At 40.9% G+C, this 22,671-nt stretch overlaps 1 protein-coding gene across 1 annotated transcript in view; it reads left to right on the top strand.

Annotated features, from left to right (window-relative positions):
- ADGRG6 (adhesion G protein-coupled receptor G6) overlaps positions 1-22,671 on the top strand; it is a 140,821-nt gene that overhangs the window by 53,175 nt on the left and 64,975 nt on the right. The window contains exons 3-4 of the mRNA XM_018557213.1: positions 1,671-2,291; positions 16,087-16,155. Of these exons, the coding sequence (XP_018412715.1) occupies positions 1,671-2,291; positions 16,087-16,155 (690 nt within the window). The remainder of the gene's footprint in view (positions 1-1,670; positions 2,292-16,086; positions 16,156-22,671) is intronic.

The following is a 22,671-nucleotide window of genomic DNA, read 5'->3' as shown; positions in this document are numbered from 1 at the left end:
ACCTCCTGTCACCTCTTTCAAATGTCATTTAGTATACTACTCTCAGCAATTTCAGATCCAATACTTGTTCAGCTTCTTCTTCTGTGTTACCATGACAGATACAGTAAATGGGAATCTTTGATGCCCAGTAAGAGGGGGCTGTGGGAAAATGTGAGCTGGAAATGCTGTAAAGCATCATTATGTCACCAGGAAACCAAGTACTGTGACTGTTCATTCAGACAGCTTTTGTTATTGTGAGTAAAAGAGATTTGTTTAAGATAAGCACAGATATGTGGAAAAAGCAAAAAGGTGTATCCATTTCCTTCCATTTCAATTCATTAGTTTGCAATTTGTGTGACTAAGACCATTAATATATGGCTCTGGGAATGTCACTGTTTTTGTCTGTCACACATTGCATATTGTGCTGAATCCTGCTCTGATCAGTTAAACTGAAGCAACTGAGAAAGTTTTCATTGTGAAATAATTTAGGTTGCCAATGAACAGATGATTGTCACCCAGCAGCTTATAGGCCTACTCGAAACCTATTGCAAACTATGAAGACAAGCCCAGAGTGACTGAGAAGAATCCATCTTTACAAAAAGATTGCCCTGGATATTTCTATTATTTCTCTAGAAAGTCAGCACCAGGGTTTTCTGCTCAGAGCATAAGCATAATTGTAGAGTAGTAGTCTTCTGACAGCCATGTCTATGGCTAGATTTAAAGTGAACCTGTGCCCAGATCATTTAAAAGTATGTAATGTATGTGAAAGTAAGGCATTTACATATTCTGAACAAATCAGTAAAAATACTCTAAAACAAGCTCTAATTCACCTCTGTAACTATAAGATTTTTGGAAAAAAATAAATTTTCAAGGTTCATAACATATGAACGAAAACATTAGCTTTTTTTTTTAATGAGAGCAGATCTTGGCAGCCTGTCAATCCTCTAATGTAAACAACTAGCAGATGGTTCATGAGCTGTTAGGAACCAATCGTGCGTGATGGCCTGCTTTAAAGCCCTGTTACTGCTTCTTAATAACCCCCAAGCCCCTTAAATTACTGTTTTGACTATCTAAATGTAGGAGCTTACCCATATACAATATATGTATACTGTATATATATACGCACATATATATATATATATATATATATGTGTATATATATATACTGTATATGAAATGTGACAGCCTGCTCAGGCACCAAGCATGGAAATGTGGAAAGGTGAGGAGATTACCAGCTGTGCCCTATACCTGTATACTGTGCATTTCTTGTGATGGATCAAGCTAATGGGGGAGCACAGGTAAGGTACATAAAAGCAGTTTATGGTTCTCCTATGCAGAAAGCCTGTCACTTAGGATGTATTGTAAAAGTACAGGATTGATTGAAAATGTTAGCGTCAACATTTTAGAAAACAAGGCTATTTAGAGGACGCTTTACCCAAATGAAATTTGTGAAAACATCTGCAGATAATTAAATATTATATACACACTTTTTAATCAATTCTTAAAAGCATATGTATAAAGCAGTGAATATGGCATTCACCAAACAATCACTGCAGATAAATAAATTTACTTACTTTGTAAGTATATTTCCTTAGGTTTTATTCATAAGAGAGCATTTCCTTGGCAAAAATATGAATATGTTGATGTTTATCGTTGGGTCTGAACTTACATGCTTTTGTTTTCTTTATTAGTGGCCGTATCATTAAGAAACCAAAAAGTCACCGTTCCCGAAAACCAAGGCTTAGGACTCGTTACACTGTCGTCCAATGTTTCTATTCCTCCACTGACTCAAATGACTGTCTGTTTTGAAGCTACAAAAACTGAGAACAGTACAAAGAACTGGAAAGTGTTTTCTTACAAAAACTCTACAATGGATCTGCTAAGCTTTGGAAAAATTGAAAATAGCCATATGTTGTTTATTTTGGGTGTTCCTTGCCCTCTAAATCTATCCTCGCCTCAAAACGATGGTAAAGACTTCTTTACATCATCATTTCAACAGCTGTGCATGGTATGGAACAACAAGGCAGAACAGATATTTGTGAAGACCAAGGATGCATATTTCTCTAGTCTCTGCCCAGATGCAAGGGATCTGACAATCCCAGGTAGTGGGAATTTCATGTTAGGATCTTATACTTCTATATCAGGACCACTTCAAGGGGATGTTTACAACCTTCGTCTGTGGAATACTGCAATGGATTCACAAACACTTTCAAACCTGACCTGTGATCTAAAAGGGAATATTATAAACTGGGAGAACAGTTTTTGGAGCATCCCATCATGGGCAAGGAAAACAGAAAGCAAACTTAGCTGTGGTAAGTGGAGATTTACAAGTGTTTTTCTACAGTTTTTCAGCCTCTGGTATTGTTTATGCTATTGTTTACACATAAGAAAGTATGTCATGTGTTTTTTATTAACAACATATGCTGCAGTTGCAATGCAGGAAAGCGAACAGCATACCCGTGTGTATATTTTTATAAATATTTAAAGTGAGCATTACATAAAAAAAGTTATACCATTAAACAACACACATATAGGATCATAATTGTATAAGTACACTAAGGCCCATTCACATTTCTATTAAAAATCCCATTTGTTTCTACAACCGTTTTTTAACCCAGAGAAACCCCTCAAATAATTTTTAGGTCTCCAGGAACCCCTGCTTAACTTTGTTTTATCTACAGCTCATGGAACACTGGCATTACTGGTTGTTGGAAGTTGTAGATATCATAATAAATAAAAGTAGGGATGCTCCGATACCGGTATTTTGGTACCGAGTACGAGTACCGATAATCTTTTACGGTACTCGCCGATACCAATTACCGAGTAACAGAAGTCCCATTCAGTAAGCCAGGTGGCGTGTAATGACTCGCCACCTGGCTTCCCGATTAACAAGAAAGTCCCCTCTTACCTTAGTATGTGCAGCCTGTCACCCCCGGGGCCTCTCCAGCGAGAACGCGGCCTTCGTCCGGTACCCAGCCGGAGCCGTCTGGCCAGCCAATCAGGAAGCCGGGCGCCGTGTAATGACGCGACGCCCTGCTTTCTGATTGGCCGGGTGGCCGGCTCCATGCTCTCTTGTCATGAGATGATGAGGGAGCATGAAGCCAGCCTCCCGGCCAATCAGAAAGATAGCGCCCGGCTTCCTGATTGGACGGCACCCGGGGGCGACAGGCTGCACATACTAAGGTAAGGTAACCTTACCTCACGAGGCCAGCTTCCTGATTGGCCAGCTTCCCAACCAATCAGGAAGCCAGGCAGCGCGTCATTACACGCTGCCCGGCTTCCTGATTGGCCGGGAAGTCGGCTCCATGCTCTCTCATCACAAGTGACAAGAGAGCATGGAGCCACTTCCCGGTCAATACCGGAAGTACTCGTGCTAGGCATCGGAGCATTTTGGCGAGTACGAGTACTTGCCCAAATACTCGGAATTGGCTCGGAATTGGCACCGATATCGATACTAGTATCGGTATCGGTGCATCCCTAAATAAAAGTATAAAAAATGTGCCATGCCACCCAGGGTGGATAACTTTTTAAACTTTTATATGACATATGAAAAATTATTTTCAGTTATAATTGTGAAATTAAAGTAACAAATCTTAAAAATGCATTCAACCATATCTATTAACAGAAATTTACTTTATTTGTGTATCACCGAGCTGTAGATCCTCAAATCATCTCTGAATTCATGCTGATACTGTCCTTTCTTCTGGAGGGTGGCTACTTTTATTCCCCATGGTCCCTGTGTGTGTTATAAAGTAGCCACCGCTCCAAGCTCTCTCCTATGATGCACTACAATCTTAATACAAATTAGTAAACTAAAAGTGAGTTTGTAGTCCAATCACGGGACTTGGAGTAGTGGCTCCTGAGTTAAGTGTCCCTTTAAAATGAGAATACTAATATTTAGGGAAGCACCTATACCAATCCTGGTATCTAGATACTAGTAGTAATGGCACTGCCAGTGCGATCGGCAGTGGTGTGCGATTCTGTGACCCCCGCGGCCAACTGCATGATTGCCATGTGGTCACGGATCGCCCACTCTGCTCACACACACAATGCCCCATGCACGCAGATGGTGCAGATGGTGGGGGCAGGGGTGTTGGTTTTAATTTAAAAAAATATATATTTACATTTTTTATTACTTTGTAAAAATGTTTATTTTTAATTTCCATTTATTTTATTATTTTTTACTTTATCGCCTTTTTATTTTTTAAATTTGTATTGCCATTTTTAATTATTTGTTATTTTTTTACATTTTTATGTATTTACATTTTTAATTGTTATTTATTTTATAATTTTTTGACTTTTTTTTCACTTGACTTTACTGCTATCACACAGGAGCTAACAAGCCCCTGTGTGATAGCTTTTGGAGGTGACAGGTTCTCTTTATTGACCCCATTACCTCCAACACAGGAGTTCTAGCAGAGCACTGTGGTTGTTCTCCTGTGACAGGATGAGTACAGCATTTGTGTGTCACTGCTCACACGGAGCAGAGCAGAGCAGAACACGGACGTTCTCTGCTCTGCTCCCTGCTCTCCATCCTGATCTCGGGTCCCCCAGAAGAGCAGGGGACCCCAAAGACCATGGCAGAAAGAAATCCAGCAGGCAGGGAGAAAGGCAGCCGGGAACGATATTAGAGGGAGCGGCTGGGGACACGGCTGCCAGAGAGAGAGAGGGGAGGGGGAGAAGAGGGAGAATCAGGCTGATTACAAGTGATCTTGGATGGCTGTACTGACGTTGAAGCTCACCTGTACAAAATGGCTCCTACTTTACCTTTAACCTTGATGCCTGCCGAACCAGGGCTAAGGGCCGGTTCACACCACAAAGGCTGAGTTCCAGAACGGTCAACCTCTGGAACGCAAGCTGGCCGGCTCCCTGCGTTCAGGGGCGTGAGGGGGTGTGGCTGTGCATTTAAGTCAATGGCACTGCAGCCAATCCCCCCTCGACCGCAGTGCCATCACCAGCACCCGGAACCCAGGCACTGGCAGTATTTTTGCAGATCACACTGGACCGGAATGCAGGCATTAATGTGCCTGCGTTCCGGGTGCGGGTGATCTCACTCTCCCCCCCTGCGGCTGTCGCTCTCACCCCCCCCCTCTCCTCTCAGCGTCCGTCGGTCCATCCCACTCTTCCCCCCTCCCTTTTCTGAGAGGAGCGGAGTGAAAGAGTGAGAGACACAGACCAACCGATGTTGAGAGGAGGGAGGGAAGCATGAGAGAGACCAACTGACTAATGCTGAGAAGCTCTCAGCGTCAGTCGATCTGTCTCTCTTGTCTCTCTCACTTTTTCTCCCCCTCCCCCCAGTCTCTATCTCTCTATCACAACCCCGCCAATCCCCGGGGCCTCTGTCGGCTGGGAAACATGGGGGGGGGGGTGGGACCTGGCAAATGGTACTATTAATATAATTCTATAGGAAAAAATTATAGCTTGGAGTCCGGGGCCCCTTACAACAGTACTGGCCGTACCCCTCTGATGGCGGCCCTGCTTGTATGTACTAGTAAAGTTTGTGTGTCTGCACAAACAGACAGGCAGAGCAAGGCAGGCATTAAATGTCTGTCTTTACAAGCGTTAGACAACCAGCATGCCAGTAGGCAGAGAGACTTCTTCAGTAAAGCATGTGCACTTTCACAGGGAGGAGGGCAGGCACCTCAATGTCTGTGACCTCAAGGACGTGGATGGACCGCAGGTGCCAAAGGGCAAGCCAGACTTTGTAATTAACAGCCAAGTAAGCTGTCAATTACAGCCTATGGTACCAGCACTTCTGGGAGCCAGTGAAAAAATCTATACGCGTTAATCTACCTACACGTCCCACAGGTTTATAATATCTGTCTATTGATTTGTATGTGGAAAAAAAAAGAAAACAAAAAGGACAAAAGACCATCTATTTAAGCATGAGACAACTTTAAAAAATACTAGCAGTTTAAGTGTCATGATATGTTTATCTAACAGTGAAAAGTAAACCTGCAGTATATATACAAGGTTCCAAAAAAACAAACAAATATTTACTACATTGTTTTACACCTTGGCAGACTGAAGCACATTTTAAGCAATTTCCTGCATTAGCAGTCTTGCTGTATTTAAACTAATGAACATAATCTAGTGTAATGACATACATTACAATCCTGTCTGCTGTTAGAGAATTGGCTTGTTCCCTGACATTTTATTGAAAGCAAGTCAAATGATTTTATGCTACTGTGTTTGCTGTAGCTGATTTTTTTTAATACAATTTTTTGCTTTTCAATTGCTATAGATGACCCTGTTTTATTATAGTTAAGATCTCATAGAATGGTTTACATGTTTTATATATATTACAGTATTTACATCATCTAATAAACAGCAATTTACATGTGATGTTATTAATCATTTGGACATCATTAAAGTGAACCTGCAAAATATGTTAGCCACCATTGCTGACTTGCCTTTAAAGAGGCAGGTACTGGGGCTGGCATCTTAATCCTTTCTCTACCACCTAGAAGGCTTCTTACCTGGAAACATCATAGAGGATGAGAGATCAGACTTTTTAGACCTCATTGGCTGGCTATACACTTGCTCTGGTTACTGAATCACTAAGTGGCGAAGCCAGGATGACAGCCTCAGAGTCTGCGCCTAGAAGTAAACCTGTCAAAAACCAGTGACAACTCAAGCTGGGCATATGATGAAAAAATGCATAAGTTGAAGTTATCAAGTATCTATTAAGAATCTATTCACTAATAGAATATATTAGTATATATATTTACTCAGCACAACCTCTTTCATCAAAATGTGGGTAATATATTGTGTTTGTGTGCACTAAAACTACCTGTATATTTCAATGAAAATTTAGTGGTCTATTCACTAAGCTGCCGTAGGCAGCCGAGTGACTAACCGACCCGAAGCGAAGTGAGACGAACGCTGTTCGGCTATTCACTTCAGGCTGGTACGGCTGATTCCAGCCGTATATCAGCTGAAATCAGCCGTACACCGGGTGGCTTCGGCTGGCTTCGGGATGGCCGAACATGCTCAGCTAGCTCCACCCAACTGTTTTCTATTGGCCGGGCGGTTCTGCTGCCATCGGAATAATTAAAAAAAAAAACACCATAGGAATGCATAGCTAGATTCCTATTGGCTATTTCACTTTGCAATTGCCAATAGCAAACTAGCTATTGCACCTGCCCTCTGCTGTTGTCAATCACCAGAGGGGGACCTGATGGAGAACTGCAGGTCCCCCTCTGCTGATTGACAGCAGCAGTGGGCAGGTGCAATAGCTAGTTTGCTATTGGCTATTGCAAATTGAAATAGCCAATGGCTCCGATGTCAAAAAAAAAAAACGAGCAGGGAAAGGTTTACTCTGCTCGATCGAGCAGAGTGAACCTTTCTGGGAGAAATTGTTTCTCTCCCGGGCGGCTGGGAGTCGTATTAGACTCCAGAGCATCCGGGAGAGTAATGACAGATGGCGTTCCTGGTTACAAGGTAACCAGGAATGCCATCTGTCATTACACACTGAGAACATTGAGAGGCCGCTGTGATATCATAGCGGCACGGCTGGGTTCTCAGTGTGTAAGGTTTGCGTCCCTGGTTAGCTGGTAACCAGGGACGGTGATCTCTTTGAAATTGGCCGGAGCCAGCCGTGACATGACGGCTGGCTTCGCCCAGCTGTCAGAAGCAGGCTGTCGGCCGGCCATTCGGCCAGCTTCGGCTTTCACCGCTGCTCAGTCGAGCCGAGGCATATGCGTTCGGCTCGACTGAGCCGCTTGGCCAACTTCAGGAGCTGTACAGGCTATAGTGAATAGCCAGTACAGCAGCCCTTCGGTTCTACTGAACCGAAGGGGTCCCGGGGCCGAAGCTAGCTGAAGGATCAGCCGAAGCTACGGCTAGATCCTTCGGCAGCTTAGTGAATAGACCCCTAAGTGATAATAAACAGTTGCGGCAATATCATGCAACATAACAAATTGCAACTGCCACCATTTTATTCGACATGGTCTTTGCTTTCAAGAAATATACAATTCTGAAGCGGGGAGGGGGGTTATAATCTTCAGGCCTAAATTTTAATATGGATGCAAAAAATGCAAAAACGGTTCTGGCAGCAAAAAGTTTACCGCAAACATTCAGCGACTTTGATAACTGCAGGCATTGTGAAGGCCCTGTAATTATTCTACTTTATTAATCAGCAGCTTTCAATTACTTTTCTTCCTCTGTCATCAGCGAATTAGCCTTCCTGCCTTCAATTGTAAACAGACAATATGTAATTACTTGGTTTAGAGATGTTTTCCGGCTGCAGTGCTGGAGCTGTCTTTCAGACCCAGGGACCGCTTAGCCTGAGCGTAGTACTAACGAACTTTCTCTCCGGAATCAGCAGAGTTATGAGGATTTAAAAGCAAAAAGACCTCATGGTGCAGTATGTAAAAACAGTATAAATTTTATTTAAAAATAGTAGCTTACATCTGGAAGTATAAAAACCGGCCGGCACAGATCGATCTAAGAGGACTCCTCGTGTGCAGTTGTATCTACCTTTTTGACGCGTTTCGTCATGTGACTTTTTCAAAAAAAGGTAGATAGGTAGATAAAGGTAATTACTTGGTTGTCTACAGCCTGGTTACAGGTCACTTTAAAGCAGGGGTTCCTAAACATTTTAATTCGAGCAGCCAAATAAGAAAATTGTCACCATAATGGGACCCAAGAAGAGTATTATTACCAAAATGCCAGCAAAGTCATACAAAGACAAAAAGCAATGGCTGAATATTAAGCAAGCATCCAAACAGTAAACATATTTGTATCCACTCAAGTACATGGACTCCTCGGTTTACGATGGAGTTTACGTTCTGATAAACCATCGTAACCCAATCGTATCATAAACCGAGGAGTGTACTGTAGTGTACTGTACTGGCGCGGTCGGCAGCAGGCAGTAAACAATGGGGAGCAATAGCCAGACTGCTATTGGCTATTACTCTCTCAGGTCCACTCCTCTGTTCAGTGGGTGGGTGCAATAGGCAGCCTGCTCATGGCTATTGCAATTTTAAATAGCCAATATCAGTCTTGCTATTGCTCCTGTTTACATTCACCTCCGGCTGTGGAAGCTATCTTGCAGGTGAATGGGGAAGTAAAGCGCCTCGGAGGTTACTATTAACTCTCAAGCAACCAGAAACTACAGTTATCCGGCACCTACTGATCCCATGGGTGCCGAATAACTGGGAGTTTACTCTACAGTGCTGTAGAGTAAACTCCATCGTAAATGCGAAAGATCAGAACTCGATGGATCGCAAACCGAGGGTAACCTACTGATATTAAAATATAATTAGGATTCAAACAGGGAAAAGATTCCTGAGCGTCATTCTAATAGAATTGTGAAAGACCTGAAGAACCACTATGATGCTACGTACACTGCATCAAATTTTCAATGTGGCCACTCTGCACTGACGGTAGGAGGGATTTAAAGGGACTTAGTTAACTGGAACCTAAGTCTGCTTGTTGTATACAGAGCACACATGTGCCACCATCATGTACTTACAAAATATGCTTTAATTACTGTGCCACGAAACTCTCACAGGCATATTAAAAAGAAATAAAACTCTTCCATTCCATGCTTTTTTGCATAGAGAGTATAGACAGAGAAATAAAACTTGTTTGAGCCTACCTTAAAGACGTACTTTATTAAAATAGCCAGGGGCTCCATTGCTTAACGCTGCACCTCTTATCTACCACTGCTTACCTCTTCACCTCTGCATCTTTCTTTCACTATTGTTTCCTCTGCATCCCTCTTACACTGCTCAACTCTGTACCATTCCTGCAGCCCTCTTACACTGCTCTTCTCTGCACCATTCCTGCAGCCCTCTTACACTGCTCACCTCAGTACCATTCCTGCAGCCCTCTTACAGTGCTCACCTCTGCACCATTCCTGCAGCCCTCTTACACTGCTTACCTCTGCCCCATTCCTGCAGCCCTCTTACACTGCTCACCTCTGTACCATTCCTGCAGCCCTCTTACACTGCTCACCTCTGCACCCTTCCTGCATCCCTCTTACACTGCTCACCTCTGTACCATTCCTGCAGCCCTCTTACAGTTCTCACCTCTGCACCATTCCTGCGGCCCTCCTTCACTGCTCACCTCTGCACCATTCCTCCAGCCCTCTTACAGTTCTCACCTCTGCACCATTCCTGAGGCCCTCTTACACTGCTCACCTCTGCACCATTCCTCCAGCCCTCTTACAGTTCTCACCTCTGCTCCACTCCTGCGGCCCTCTTACACTGCTCACCTCTGCACCATTTCTGCAGCCCTCTTATACTTCTCACCTCTGCACCATTTCTGCAGCCCCCACACTGCTCGCCCCTGCACCATTCCTCCAGCCCTCTTACACCCTGTTCATCTCTGCACTTCACCAGTCTGCACACCTCTGTCCATGATCACCTCTTCACCCCATCCACCCCCTGCACTCCTACAAGATTGATCACATCTGTCCCCTGCAGGCCTTTTACACTGTTCACTTCTTCCCCTGCTCAACTGCTCTTATACTGCTCAACTCTGTGGGTACTACATGATAGAATGCACAATAGTTTAGGATAACTCTGGGCATGTGTAATTTTCCTTTTACTAAGGAGTGAAGGGAGCTTATGTGAGTATGGATGACTAGAAGTTCGATCAGTTCCTTAGGGCTTTATAAATTGGCCAATTTTAAAGGATATTCTCCATTTAATTGGAAGCCAGTGTAAGGAGTGAATAATTGAGGTGATATAGCAGTTACAGGGTTGGTGGGTGAGTAGCCTGACTGCTACATTCTGTACCAGCTGCAGTAACCCATTCTGGATGATACAAAAGTATGAATTCATTTTGGCATATTCTCTGCTTGAATCAGATGCTTGATTCTCTTTAGGCTAGGTTCACACCTAGGCGATTTATTGCGCGATATTGCACAAAACACAGATTCGCATTGAAGTCAATGGAGGCTGTTAACACCTTTGCGGTTTGTTGCGTGGACAAAATTGCCTGTTGCGCAAAAAGGTGCAGGAGCTATTTTCGGGCGGTTGTCGCGTGGTTTGGGTCCCATAGACATCTCTATGCATTGAAAACCGTGCAACAACTGCACAGTTTTCAAAGCACAATCACACAAACAAAAATGTGCGACAACCCCGCAATAACAGCTCACCAGCTCAATCGCCTAGGTGTGAACCTAGCCTTAAGCTGGCTATACACCTTGCAATTATCGGACGAATATTTTTGTCCGATGATCAAACCGTCATACGATTTTCGAATGACGGCCCCATCATGCACAGACCATTGAACAGTTCAATTAGCAGTCTTAAGCAAAATCACCTGGCCGAATTTTCGTTAATTGAAGGGACAGATTTTCATTTGCGCATGAGCAGTGTTAATGGTGCGATTTTTGACGTACGAAAACTCCACCAACCTAGGGAATTTCGTACGATTCGACAAAAGTTTTCCCCAAATGTTTAAGTCCCCCACCCCCACGTTTACGCACATATGAACGTAAATATGCGTCAGATGCGTCGGCGCACGGAAACTACAATTGCACTACACATGAGAGAGCAATTATTCTAGGGCCATCAATCACTGATAACACAAAACTAATGAGCGGTAAAAGCTTTTAAAGCGTCGCCTATGGCCAATTTTGGGTATTGTCGTTTTTTGAGGTTTCGCACGTGCGCGCAATTTTAAGGCTTGACATGTTTGGTGTCTTTTTTTTAACAATAAGTTTTATTAGGTTTGCATATAATAAATACAAACATACCATTAGGTACATAAATTTAAAAAAACATAAAAAGAAAGAAGAGAAAAGGAAGGACAAAAAGGCATCAGACATGTGGTATATACAGCAGTATAAAGGGTACAACCAACAGTATACCCAACCGCAATTTTAAATCTTACAGCATAACCTGAATATAGAAATAATTTTTCAGCATACATCTTTAATCAGCATATTAAAGTGATCATGGTGTAGAGATGTGATTACATCAGTAGGAAGGCAAACCATAGCTTAGTCGTTTGGTGTCTTTTTACCCGACGTGACCCCGTCTCTTATATTTTACCAAAAAATGGGTAATAATAAATGTTTTATAATTTAATATAGGGGAAACAGTTTTTTTTTTTCTGTAATTTTTCCTTAATATAGTAAAAAATAAAACCCCCGGTGGTGATTAAATACCACCAAAATAAAGCTCTATCTGTCCCCACAAAAATGGTATAAAATTCATTTTAGTACAGCGTTGCATGACGGAATAAATGTCAGTCAAAGTACCACAGCGCTGAATACTGAAAAATGGCCTGGAGGGGGTGTAAACACCACGGACTTCAAGTGGTTAAGGATAGTTGCTATTTTGTTACTGAGTGGAATTTGGAAGAGTGCATGCATCGGGCTCTATTTATGTGTTCTTTAAAGGCAGAGTCCACATTTTTAAAGAAAAATAATACATTCTTAATTTATTATGTTTTATGCATTGGAGCTGCTGTATGGACATTCTGTAACAATGATGGGAAAAAGTGCCATTGGACTACAAGTGTAGTGACATCATCAAGATGTGTCTTGTATTTTCTCCTTTCACAGATCTTAACCATTCGGTAAAAGAGACCGAAAAAAGTACCAGTGGAATGCGACTTTAGATTAAAATAGAAAAGTAATTTTAAATGACATTCAAATTGCAAAAAGGCCTATGAAGCAATTTTATATGCTATATTTTTTAAGCAAATGTCCCCATTCTGCATATTTTATTTACTTATCATGTAGCATGGTCTTTGTCACTCGTGAAAATGTTCTTACAGCTGATTTGCGTTTAGCTCTTTCTTTACCACTGACAGATGTTAATACCGTGTTTCCCCGAAAATAAGACACTGTCTTATATTGTTTTTGGCTCAAAAAAAAAAACACACTAGGTCTTATTTTCGGGGTATGTCTTATTTATTTTTTTAATGTATAACAATCTAAAGTTAATGCAAATCCAAATTAAATAATCCAACATGGCAAAGTTAAGAATAGTGTGATCAGGGCAATTAGGGGTACCATACCTTTCAAAGAGCAATTTGGTAACAAGAAAAAGCAAAGCGCACTTTCAATATCGATTCCTCACAGGTGGAGTGCATTTGGTATCACTCCGCCTGTGACAGGAGTCAGAGCTATAGAGGAAACATCAGGTTATGCGGCTCTGCTCCCTCCACTGCTGCCTCGCTTCCTCTAGTGCTGGCTTCATTGGCACCGCTGATTCTCTCCCGCGGCTCTTCAGGTTCCCCCTTATGCCACCACCGGCCCTGGCAATGGTCACAACTAGGTCTTATTTTCGGGGTAGGTCTTATATTTTAGCACTTCCCAAAAATAGTACTAGGTCTTATTTTTGGGGTAGGTCTTATTTTCAGGCAAACAGGGTATAAGCCATAAACAGATATCAATTTATTCATAGATCTATTATATAGCACAGCCTTTCTCAACCTTCTTACCCTTGAGGAACCCTTGAAATAATTTTCAGGTAAACATTGTTATATCTACAGCTCATGGTACATTTGCAGGATCAGGAAGTTGTAGATTAAAAAAAAACTGAATGAAGACCGTGGCATACATAAAGTGTTTGACACTCATTTTGACACCCAGACCAGAATTTTTTTTACAACAGCCCCTGCTCTATGTTACAATGATACAAAATAATAATAATGGCCAAAAAAAAAACTGGAACTGTGGAAATTATTAAACAGAGAAATCTCCCCTTACATTGGTAGTTAGTGAAGAAGTGTCCCCTTACATTGGTGCCCATGGTAAGAAAGCTCATTTAAATTGATGGTCAGTAGAGAATTGAGCCATTACATTGGTGCCCATGGAAAGAAAGCCCCTTTACATTGATGGTCAGTAGAGAAGTGCCCCCTTACATTGGTGCCCATTGGAAGAAAGCCCCTTTACATTGATGATCAGTGGAGAAGTGTCTGCTTACATTGGTGCCCATGGAAAGAAAGCCCATTTACATTAATGGTCAGTAGATAAGTGTCCCCTTACATTGGTGCCCATGAAAAGAAAGCCCCTTTACATTGATGGCCAGTGGAGAAGTGTCCTCTTACATTGGTGCCCATTGGAAGAAAGCCCCTTTACATTGATGGTCAGTAGAGAAGTGTCCACATACATTGGTGCCCATGGGAAGAAAGCCCATTCACATTGATGGTACGTGGAGATGTGTCCCCTTATATTGGTGCTCAATGGAAGAAAACCCCTTTACATTGGTGGTCAACAGAAGTGATCTCTTACGTTGGATGTTAGTAGAAAATTGCTCCCTTGCATTGCAGGTGGGACATGAATCTGCCATTGCTCAAGGAACGCCTGGCAACCTCAGTAATATGAATGGACTGCCTAATGCACCAAACTGCACCAAAAAATGGTGCATGTAGCATTTTTGGTAGCACACGGCAACGCATTTAGTCCATTGCCATATAGCTTCAACCCATGTCTGTAGACAAGGTGCGTCGGGTGCCATTCAGAATGAATGCCACTGCATTGCACCAAAGCATGTAACGTGTTTTGCCACGTTACTGCAAGGCAATAGTGTGTATGGGCAAGAAGAGATCAGACAGGTCTCATCACTCCAGCACCTTCGGATGCTTTTACATGTCTCTGACAAATGTGACAGATGTTCATTTTAAGGACCACACAGGTGGTGGAGAAATCTACTTTCATATTGGAAGTATCTGTAAGGTTGCTATAAGTACATACAGTGAAGGGAATTTATCAAAACTGGATCAGACAAAATCTGGAGCAGCTCTGCATGGCAAACAATCAGCTTCTCTCTTTCATTTTCAAATCTTAACTGAACAAACTGAAGAGTGAAGCTGATTGGTTGCCATGCACAGCTGCTCCAGATTTTGTCTGATCCATTTTTGATAAATTCCCCCAAAATATTGAATTCAACTAATTTTATCTGCTCATTTTTTTTTCTTTCACTCTCTCGATATACTTTTGTGCTAGTAAATGCTGGTGTGATTTCAGTTTAATATACTTACATTAACACTTGGCTGAACAGTTCAGTATTCCACAGAATGATCAGTCATTTCACAACTCATATATAATGTAATTTCCAGATATGCAAAAGTGTGATACATTTCAATGGCTTTGTCAGGGTTTTCCGGTATGTGCTGGGAACCGTATAACAGTAACACATGTGATTACTAATGTAAATGATTTAAAGTACAATAATGTGTATATCATTTTCAGAGTGTCTCCACCTCTTGTAAATGGGACCTTGTTCATCATGTGTGTAAAATACTTGTTATGACGCAGTGAAACTTGTAATCATACATACAGGACCTGTCAGTAAGCCCTCATTTACACCTTATCATTTTGTTGCGCATTTCTCGAGGTGCAACAATGCTTAACGTGAAAAATCACATTATTTTCAATAGTGCCTTTTCACACCTGATCATTGTGTCACTTGTCACTTGTAGCTCCAGAAAGTTCATTAGCTTTTTTGGGGGGCAGCATCACGTGTTTTTGGTCCCCTAGAGTTCAATTGGAGTGCCTGAAAAGCATGAGTAGCACACTTTCTTTGTGATTATGTGCAGCCTCCATCTAGTAACTAACTTTTCATTAGTTAACAAACCCCCAAAACATTCAATCCTGAAAATGTTTCATAAACACACACAAAAACCTGCAAATTTGCCTGTAAATGCTCATGCTTAAGTGAGAATGGGAACCAACATGTGGTTAGTAAATACTATTATACTGTGCTTACATAGTGCTGTCATGTAGTACTGTAGTTACATAGTCATTGCTTATACAAGGCTATGGACTCCCCATGTGGCACATTAAGTGAGTCACATGTTTCTCCATTCCTGGAGGTACCAGGTGGGTATTTCCTTAAGCTCCCACTAAACAGAGTAGCTGGGGAAGCAAAGGAATGGTAAGAATATGCTTCTGGGGCTGCTTACATTCTTTACTAATAAATCACTTTTTTTCCTGTGTAGAGTTTCTTTAAACTATTATTATTGACATAAATCTGTTCATTTTCTAACACGCTTTATGTCCATTAGTCAAGTATCACTCTAATCAAAATTTCTGCATCTTGGCCATGTCTGTTTGTACATTAAGTACAAAAATTGTCTAATGTAGATGCAGCTAAAATTGATCCTAAATTTGCAATTCTATTTTTTTACTTGCAGGTACTTCCCTACCAGCAACTCCTTCAACAGAACCAACTACCTGTGAAAAGCTGGCTGGTGTTTGTCAAGGTAGAAATGTACCATGCTGATACTATAAATGCGGGTTTTTATCAAAACAATGTCATGTAAATATGTTTTATATATGTTTGTTTTAACCTTTTTTTTTGTTTACGATTAATGCGATTAATGCATGATTCTGAAGGTCATATAGTTCAAATATCTTGTGTAGAAGCTCCGCATAACTGTGCAGTTCACAGATTTAATTTGTCACACATAGGTTACTACTTCTGATCAGCAGCATTTCTAGAGACCACCATGGTTGTGATCTTGCGCAAAATCTGGGCCACTGGCATCATATTCCCCATGTCTTTTTTTTCCAGGCAGCTAACTTAAATGCTGAATAATAAAGGAGCACTTTTGAAATTACCTTATAAAATGTAATGAAAATAAGAAGTATCTTTGAGGATTTTACCACAAGTGTTGTTAAATGATCTCCTCGTATAAAGCAAAACTGCTGGGATTGTTACTTTTAGCACAGGCCAAATCACACAGAGTGAAATAGCTTTGATCAATACCTTGAGGAATCATCTGCATGACTGCAAAGTGCTACACAATGGGATGCTGACCTTTCCTACAGATTGGCTTTGGGACTTTCTTTCCTTGCCTATTATTTGGTGTCATTGGGTTATGTTTTATTTTTACAGCTGTTTTGCTGCTCACAGATTTCTGCTGTCTCATTGATCTTTGCTGCAACTGAATGTTTTGTTTTCTTTCCAAGTAGTAAAAGTAATTGTTGTACGTGATGCAGACAGAGTCTGGTATTTCCCATTTCTATCTAATAGTCATGGCACTCTAACCAGAACCATTGTGCCCAACATTTTACAGCCTTAATTAGCATTGTGGTGTTGCATGTATATTTTATGTATATTGCATGTCTAATGCTGCCTGTTGCCCCAGAAAGCTAAAAGTCTGTGAAACTTACGAATCAAAGGATCTTAGGCAAGTGTTGCTTGAGTCTGTATTGTCCATTGCATCTAATCACACCACTTCCTTTCCTTATTCCAGTATAATTTTGGAGAATCTTAAAAATAATCTTTTCACTTGGTTGTTGACCGGTCACTATGAATAGTGTAGGCTATCTAAGATAGATCATAAATTAGTCTTTCATAGTTGTGATGGTTGAAGTGCAACTCCAGTCAAAGCATTTTTTTATGTGTGTTAAAGCATGTGAATCTCTGGCAGGCTTTATTATGGTATGTCTGCCAGAGAAATTTCCCTTCACTTCCAGTTCCAGAGGAATGGCAGGAAGTGAGTGAAACTTTTGCCAAAGCAAGACTAAATCCTACTATTGACAGCTGACACCAGAACTGGTGTCCTCGTTTGTGGACATCTTTTCTATTTCTGTTCCAGCGGCACCTGTAAAATATTGGATTCCCCCTCACCTTCTATCCTAGTGACAATGGTTACCAGTACAAATAACAAGAGTGGATCTCTCCAAGGAGGATGCAGACAGCAATAATGTGATGCTAAAATCCAAAACTAGAAAAAGTTTTGGCTTGAGTTCCAATTTAAATGAAACATTTTTATTTTCCTAAACTATCTATCTATCTATCTATCTATCTATCTATCTATCTATCTATCTATCTATCTATCTATCTTTTTTCTACCTATCCATTGATTATTCCTTCAGAACCAGAATAGTGCAAACATACACTCATTCAATTAAATTAAGATGAACAACATGACTCTACTTTAATATAGAGAAAATGTGTAGCTTGTTTAATACATACAAACAGCACATGGTGAGTGTGGGTGGGAGGATCTGAGTGGAAGAGCCAGGTGCCCCGACCATCACATCCACCTCACCTGTCAGCAGCGACTTCCAGGGGACCCGTGTCACTCAACACAGCTACACTTCAGCCTTCAGCCACTGCCCACCTTCTGTTTTACATAAACCATAACAAAGTGTGAACCAAAATTGTGTTCCTGCGCCCAACCATAGAGATCTCTGCCAAGGCCAGAGCACCCAGGGGATTCAAATCTCTCTTACCGCCTCCATGTGCAGCGAGACCTACCAGACAGTAGAGTACAATATCTCTCAATGACCAGGTCCCCGGAAAGTTTTTTATAATTTTTTCAGTCGCCATGGTGACCTGGCACCTGGGAATTGTCCAGTCCTGATATAAGTTGTACACAAAAATAGCCACTAACACTTAACTTCATGACATTCTGGCAGCTATGATTTCCCATTCCAATAACTTTTATTGATTCTCAATGTCTTCATAACAGTAGGCTCTGACGGCATGGCCTTCCATGAAAAACTCACTACAAGTCATATTGTAGGAGTAAAGATCACCCTTTGAAAATAACAGAATTATCCTAATTATTTGCATACCATTTAATAGCAAAAGTCTGTTATGGTGCTTACTTCCCTATTAATGATAATAATTATTTTTTATAGTAATATGGTATAAAATACACATCTTCATTTCCTTTCAGGTTTTACGTTGCATATTTATGCTGCATTACATTCTTTACTGATTTATGTCTTCTGTTTATTAGCAGCTACAGTGGCTTCCACTGTAACTTCTACACGTACTACTACCTCAACAACCTCTGTAACTAGATCATCCACTGTAACATCTTCATCATCCATGCCACCTCGTGTAATTTCACAGTCTAATGTACCATTTTTACCAACCACTGCTATCATCACTAACAGTTTTCCTTCTACCAATATCACATATGGTAAGAAAGCAAATCTTCCATATTATGCGTGTGTCTGTATATTTGTAAAATCATTTTCTGGAAAACAAAATGTAATTAAAATATACAGTTGAAACGTGCTTCTAGTGATAAATCAACATCAATCAAGTACTAAATCAACAAATTAATGCTCTAATATTTGAAACTCATGTGATCAATAATTTGAATATGTGGATGCATATCTAAAGCCCAATTAATGTTTCAGTTTACAGCAGTTTAATACATGCTGTAGAGAAGTACTCTTGCTCTGTGTGGAAGCAGTAGTCTCTCTGTAGTGGTCTGATGCACTCCCTGCTGAATCAGGTGAATAGCTCTGCAGTCAAAGCTCATGCTCCCTTATAATTGGAGACCTCTATCGCTGGCTCAGCAGGGGGCATATTGGACCTCTGGAGAGAGACCACTGCTTTCACACAGAGAACAAGTGTTCTTCTTTTCTTTTTCCCAAATGGGGAGAACCTGTAAGATTTTGCATACCTTTTGTTATGATGGAGCTGGAATATAGCTGATTTTAACTGACATTTTAGTTGGGCTTTGTTGCATTTATTGATACAATGTCAAAGCACTATTTCCAATGAACAGACATCATAATTGCATCATTATGAGCATCTGTATATTTTAGTCGTTTTCCAATCTCATGCATGTTATGCATGAGATTTGCATCCTCCTTTCGGTGGTGTTAGCTTTTTTTTTAATCTATGCTATAATTTGATCATCTTTAAATACTCAAGTAAATATGCACTTGCAATTGTATCAGTTGTGTTTAGCCTAGACAACAGAATTAATATTCCACAACGAATTGCTTGAAAAAGGAGAACAGAGTGTGGACTTTTTCCCTTTTCATTCCCCAACTTATGCTGATCGGGGTGGGGTAGGGGGCGTAGCTTTGGGGGTCATTGACTGTTGAAGTAGATGCTCTCCCTCTGTCTGGGTTATTTTCTGTGTATGACACATTTCTTGACAATGTAAACCCTTATGACTGAGATGAACTCCTTACAAGGAAATATAGTAATATCTTATTAGTTCAGTGACTTTAAGGGATGGCGGGATTCTCACCCTTAGTGCAAAAATAGCGGCAATGACTAGAGAGTACCATTAAGAAAGAGTAGTTTAGAGTACATGATCCAGAGGAATTCTGGGAAGCCCACACTCCAGAAGAATGCTGGCTTTCCATCAAACTCCATCAAACTATGTTTCACAGCTTCTGGAACTGCAAAGATGGTCTGAAGTACATAATTGAAAAATCAAAGTGCACACCAAATATGATGTACTGTGAAATATTTTTGAAAGTGGTAGAAAACATATGCTACATATAAAATGTTATTCAATTGGAACAGAAGTGTAACGGTTAACATCATAAGAAGTTTATTTGACATATTAAGGTGTAACTCCAGCCAAATCGTTTTAAAATTTTGGGATAAATCAGCGAACGGTTAGAAACTCTGATAGGCTTTTATTACCATTCCTGACCTTTTTCTTAGTCTGTTGGTGAAAGACATTAAACTGTATAGGAAATAATGGACAGAGACAGCAGTAAAAACATTTTTGGTGAAATGGGGAAGGAGTAGAACCTGTGTCTGATTTTTGTTTGCTGCATGTGTTATCATTGGTTACATTTCTCTTCATTTCTGCTGACAAGTGGTAACCAACCAGGACACATACAGTAAAACAGTGATGGACACATTCCAGGGACTAGGTAGCCAATGCTCCTTAAAAATGACAGCTGGCATCTAACTTTTGAGATTTTCTCTAGTTGTTGCCAATGGAACTTGGCTCCTCAAAAAAACAAACAAGCTGGCTTCTGGTTTGTACCATATTCCATATTAATTTGTTGTGCCCGTAGTAAAAACGCGACAGGGTTTCCAACCTTTCTCCACAGCATACAAAACTAAAACAACAATTTTGGCTGGTTGACATAATTTGGTCAATTACATCATTCACCATCCCCGGACATACAGCAGTTGGCTATGATTGGTCATTTGTGATGGAAATAGCACTGGGTGAAGATTATCGTGGTGTGTCATCACGTCGACTGGTCAACATCAATGGCTAGGTAATCATTCTGATTGACAAGTGTCTACATTGCTGGACTATGTGATTGATATTGGATTTAGTGTACATCAGGAGACACTGTTCATTTTTTTTAATAATAAAGTACTTTTTAATGTCATGGGTGTTTTTATTTGCTATTTCCGTTTTTGTAAATGCATAACAAGGTATACTATGTACCCTGTTCTCAACCACCCAAGGGGGTGGGGGCAGATATTAGGGGCCCCCTATTTTCTAAAGTGGGCTTCCATAATCTGCTTAATCCTCCCCCTCAACAGACCCCCACATTCCTTTTTGGGGACAAAATGTGGAGATGAGGCCCTTGTCCCCATCAGCATGGAGGGGGTGGGAGTCTTTCTTGGCCACCCACTCTACAGACTCACATAAGGGTCCTTTAGGGGGACTGCTACACCGTTTGTGGGTTTTTTATTAAAGGGACAGAACACTTTTATGGTATGGGCCGCTAAGAGTTTATAAAAGACCCTTATCCAGGCATGCATGCTGGGTGTTCAGGAAAGGAGGGGCAGTGAGTGTGTTTCCTTCCTCCTGAACAATACCACATGCACTCAACATTGGTAGGGTGCCATGCAAGGGGAGGTGGGAAAGGCAAGACACCTTGCCCCCATGTTGACTGGGGCTAGAGCCTTATCCACACATATGTGGATGTGGTGGGCTGTAGTGAGAGGGGTACACATCGAAATCTAGAGACCCCTAGAATAAAAGGGCCTTCAAAAATCCGACCCCTCCTAGATGAAAGAGTACATAGTACGCATGTAAATTGTACACGGAAACTCCCACACCATGAAAAAAGTCCTTTATTAGAAAAAAATGTCTCTCCAATTTAAATCCAACATATATCATATCATGCGGAGATGTAGATACACGTCAGTCTTGATGACCCGTAGCTACTCCCATCACAAATGATAGACCTCTACTGGCTTCTGTATGCAAACAAACACTATGCAAATTCAAGCAGCACATGGCCAGCTTTACTGTGGTTCATCTGTCTAGCAGTCTTCTTTACACCCCCTTTGCTGTTTTTCCTGCTTTATCGGAGCCAGAATTTAATTTCTAAAAATAGGGCCTAATTGGAGGGTATATGTATCTCTAGAAATCAACATTGGACCCCACAGTTATTTACAGCCTACCCCCTTCACCCTTTAGCCAAAATTAAATCAGTAATTTTTAAATCTAAATAACTAAATGTATTGTGGTTTTTTTTAGATACAAAATTTTAAAATGTTCCTTATGTTGTCTCTATTGAAAAGAACTTCCTTCACATCCCAGTGCTCTCTGGGGCAGGACATGGGGAAAATCTCCCCAATGGTGACATAGACAGCAGTGAAAACCTAATGGAGTCTCTAACCATTCCCCATTCATTCAAACTTAAAGAAAAGCCTTGACTGCAGCTATATTTTAAGTTATTGTTATACATGTTATTCAAGTCTTCATTATAAAAAGCAATGCTAGTAGCTTTCTAGAAGTATAAGATCAAATTGCAAAACTAGCATTGGCTAAGCCATTGCGTATGTATATTAGAATTTAGTTCCATTTTACTTTGAAAAAAAGTTGACAAAAGAGGCAAATAGTGGTAGCCATACATCTACATAATGCTGAATTTTGTTTAACACCATCCATCTACCTGCTGTGCTATCCATGCTTTCAACTGTTTGTATTTAATTTTTTCCCAGCCACTGTAACACCCACTTTACCATCTGCTTTGATCACTACTAACATAACCACGTATCATCCTGGTAAGAACCCATGTTGTAT

The sequence above is a fragment of the Nanorana parkeri genome, unplaced genomic scaffold, assembly GCF_000935625.1.
Source record: "Nanorana parkeri isolate BGI_ZX_2015 unplaced genomic scaffold, ASM93562v1 scaffold273, whole genome shotgun sequence".
NCBI lineage: Eukaryota > Metazoa > Chordata > Amphibia > Anura > Dicroglossidae > Nanorana > Nanorana parkeri.
The sequence above is the reverse complement of the archived record's forward strand: the minus strand, read 5'-3'. Positions and strand labels throughout refer to the sequence as shown.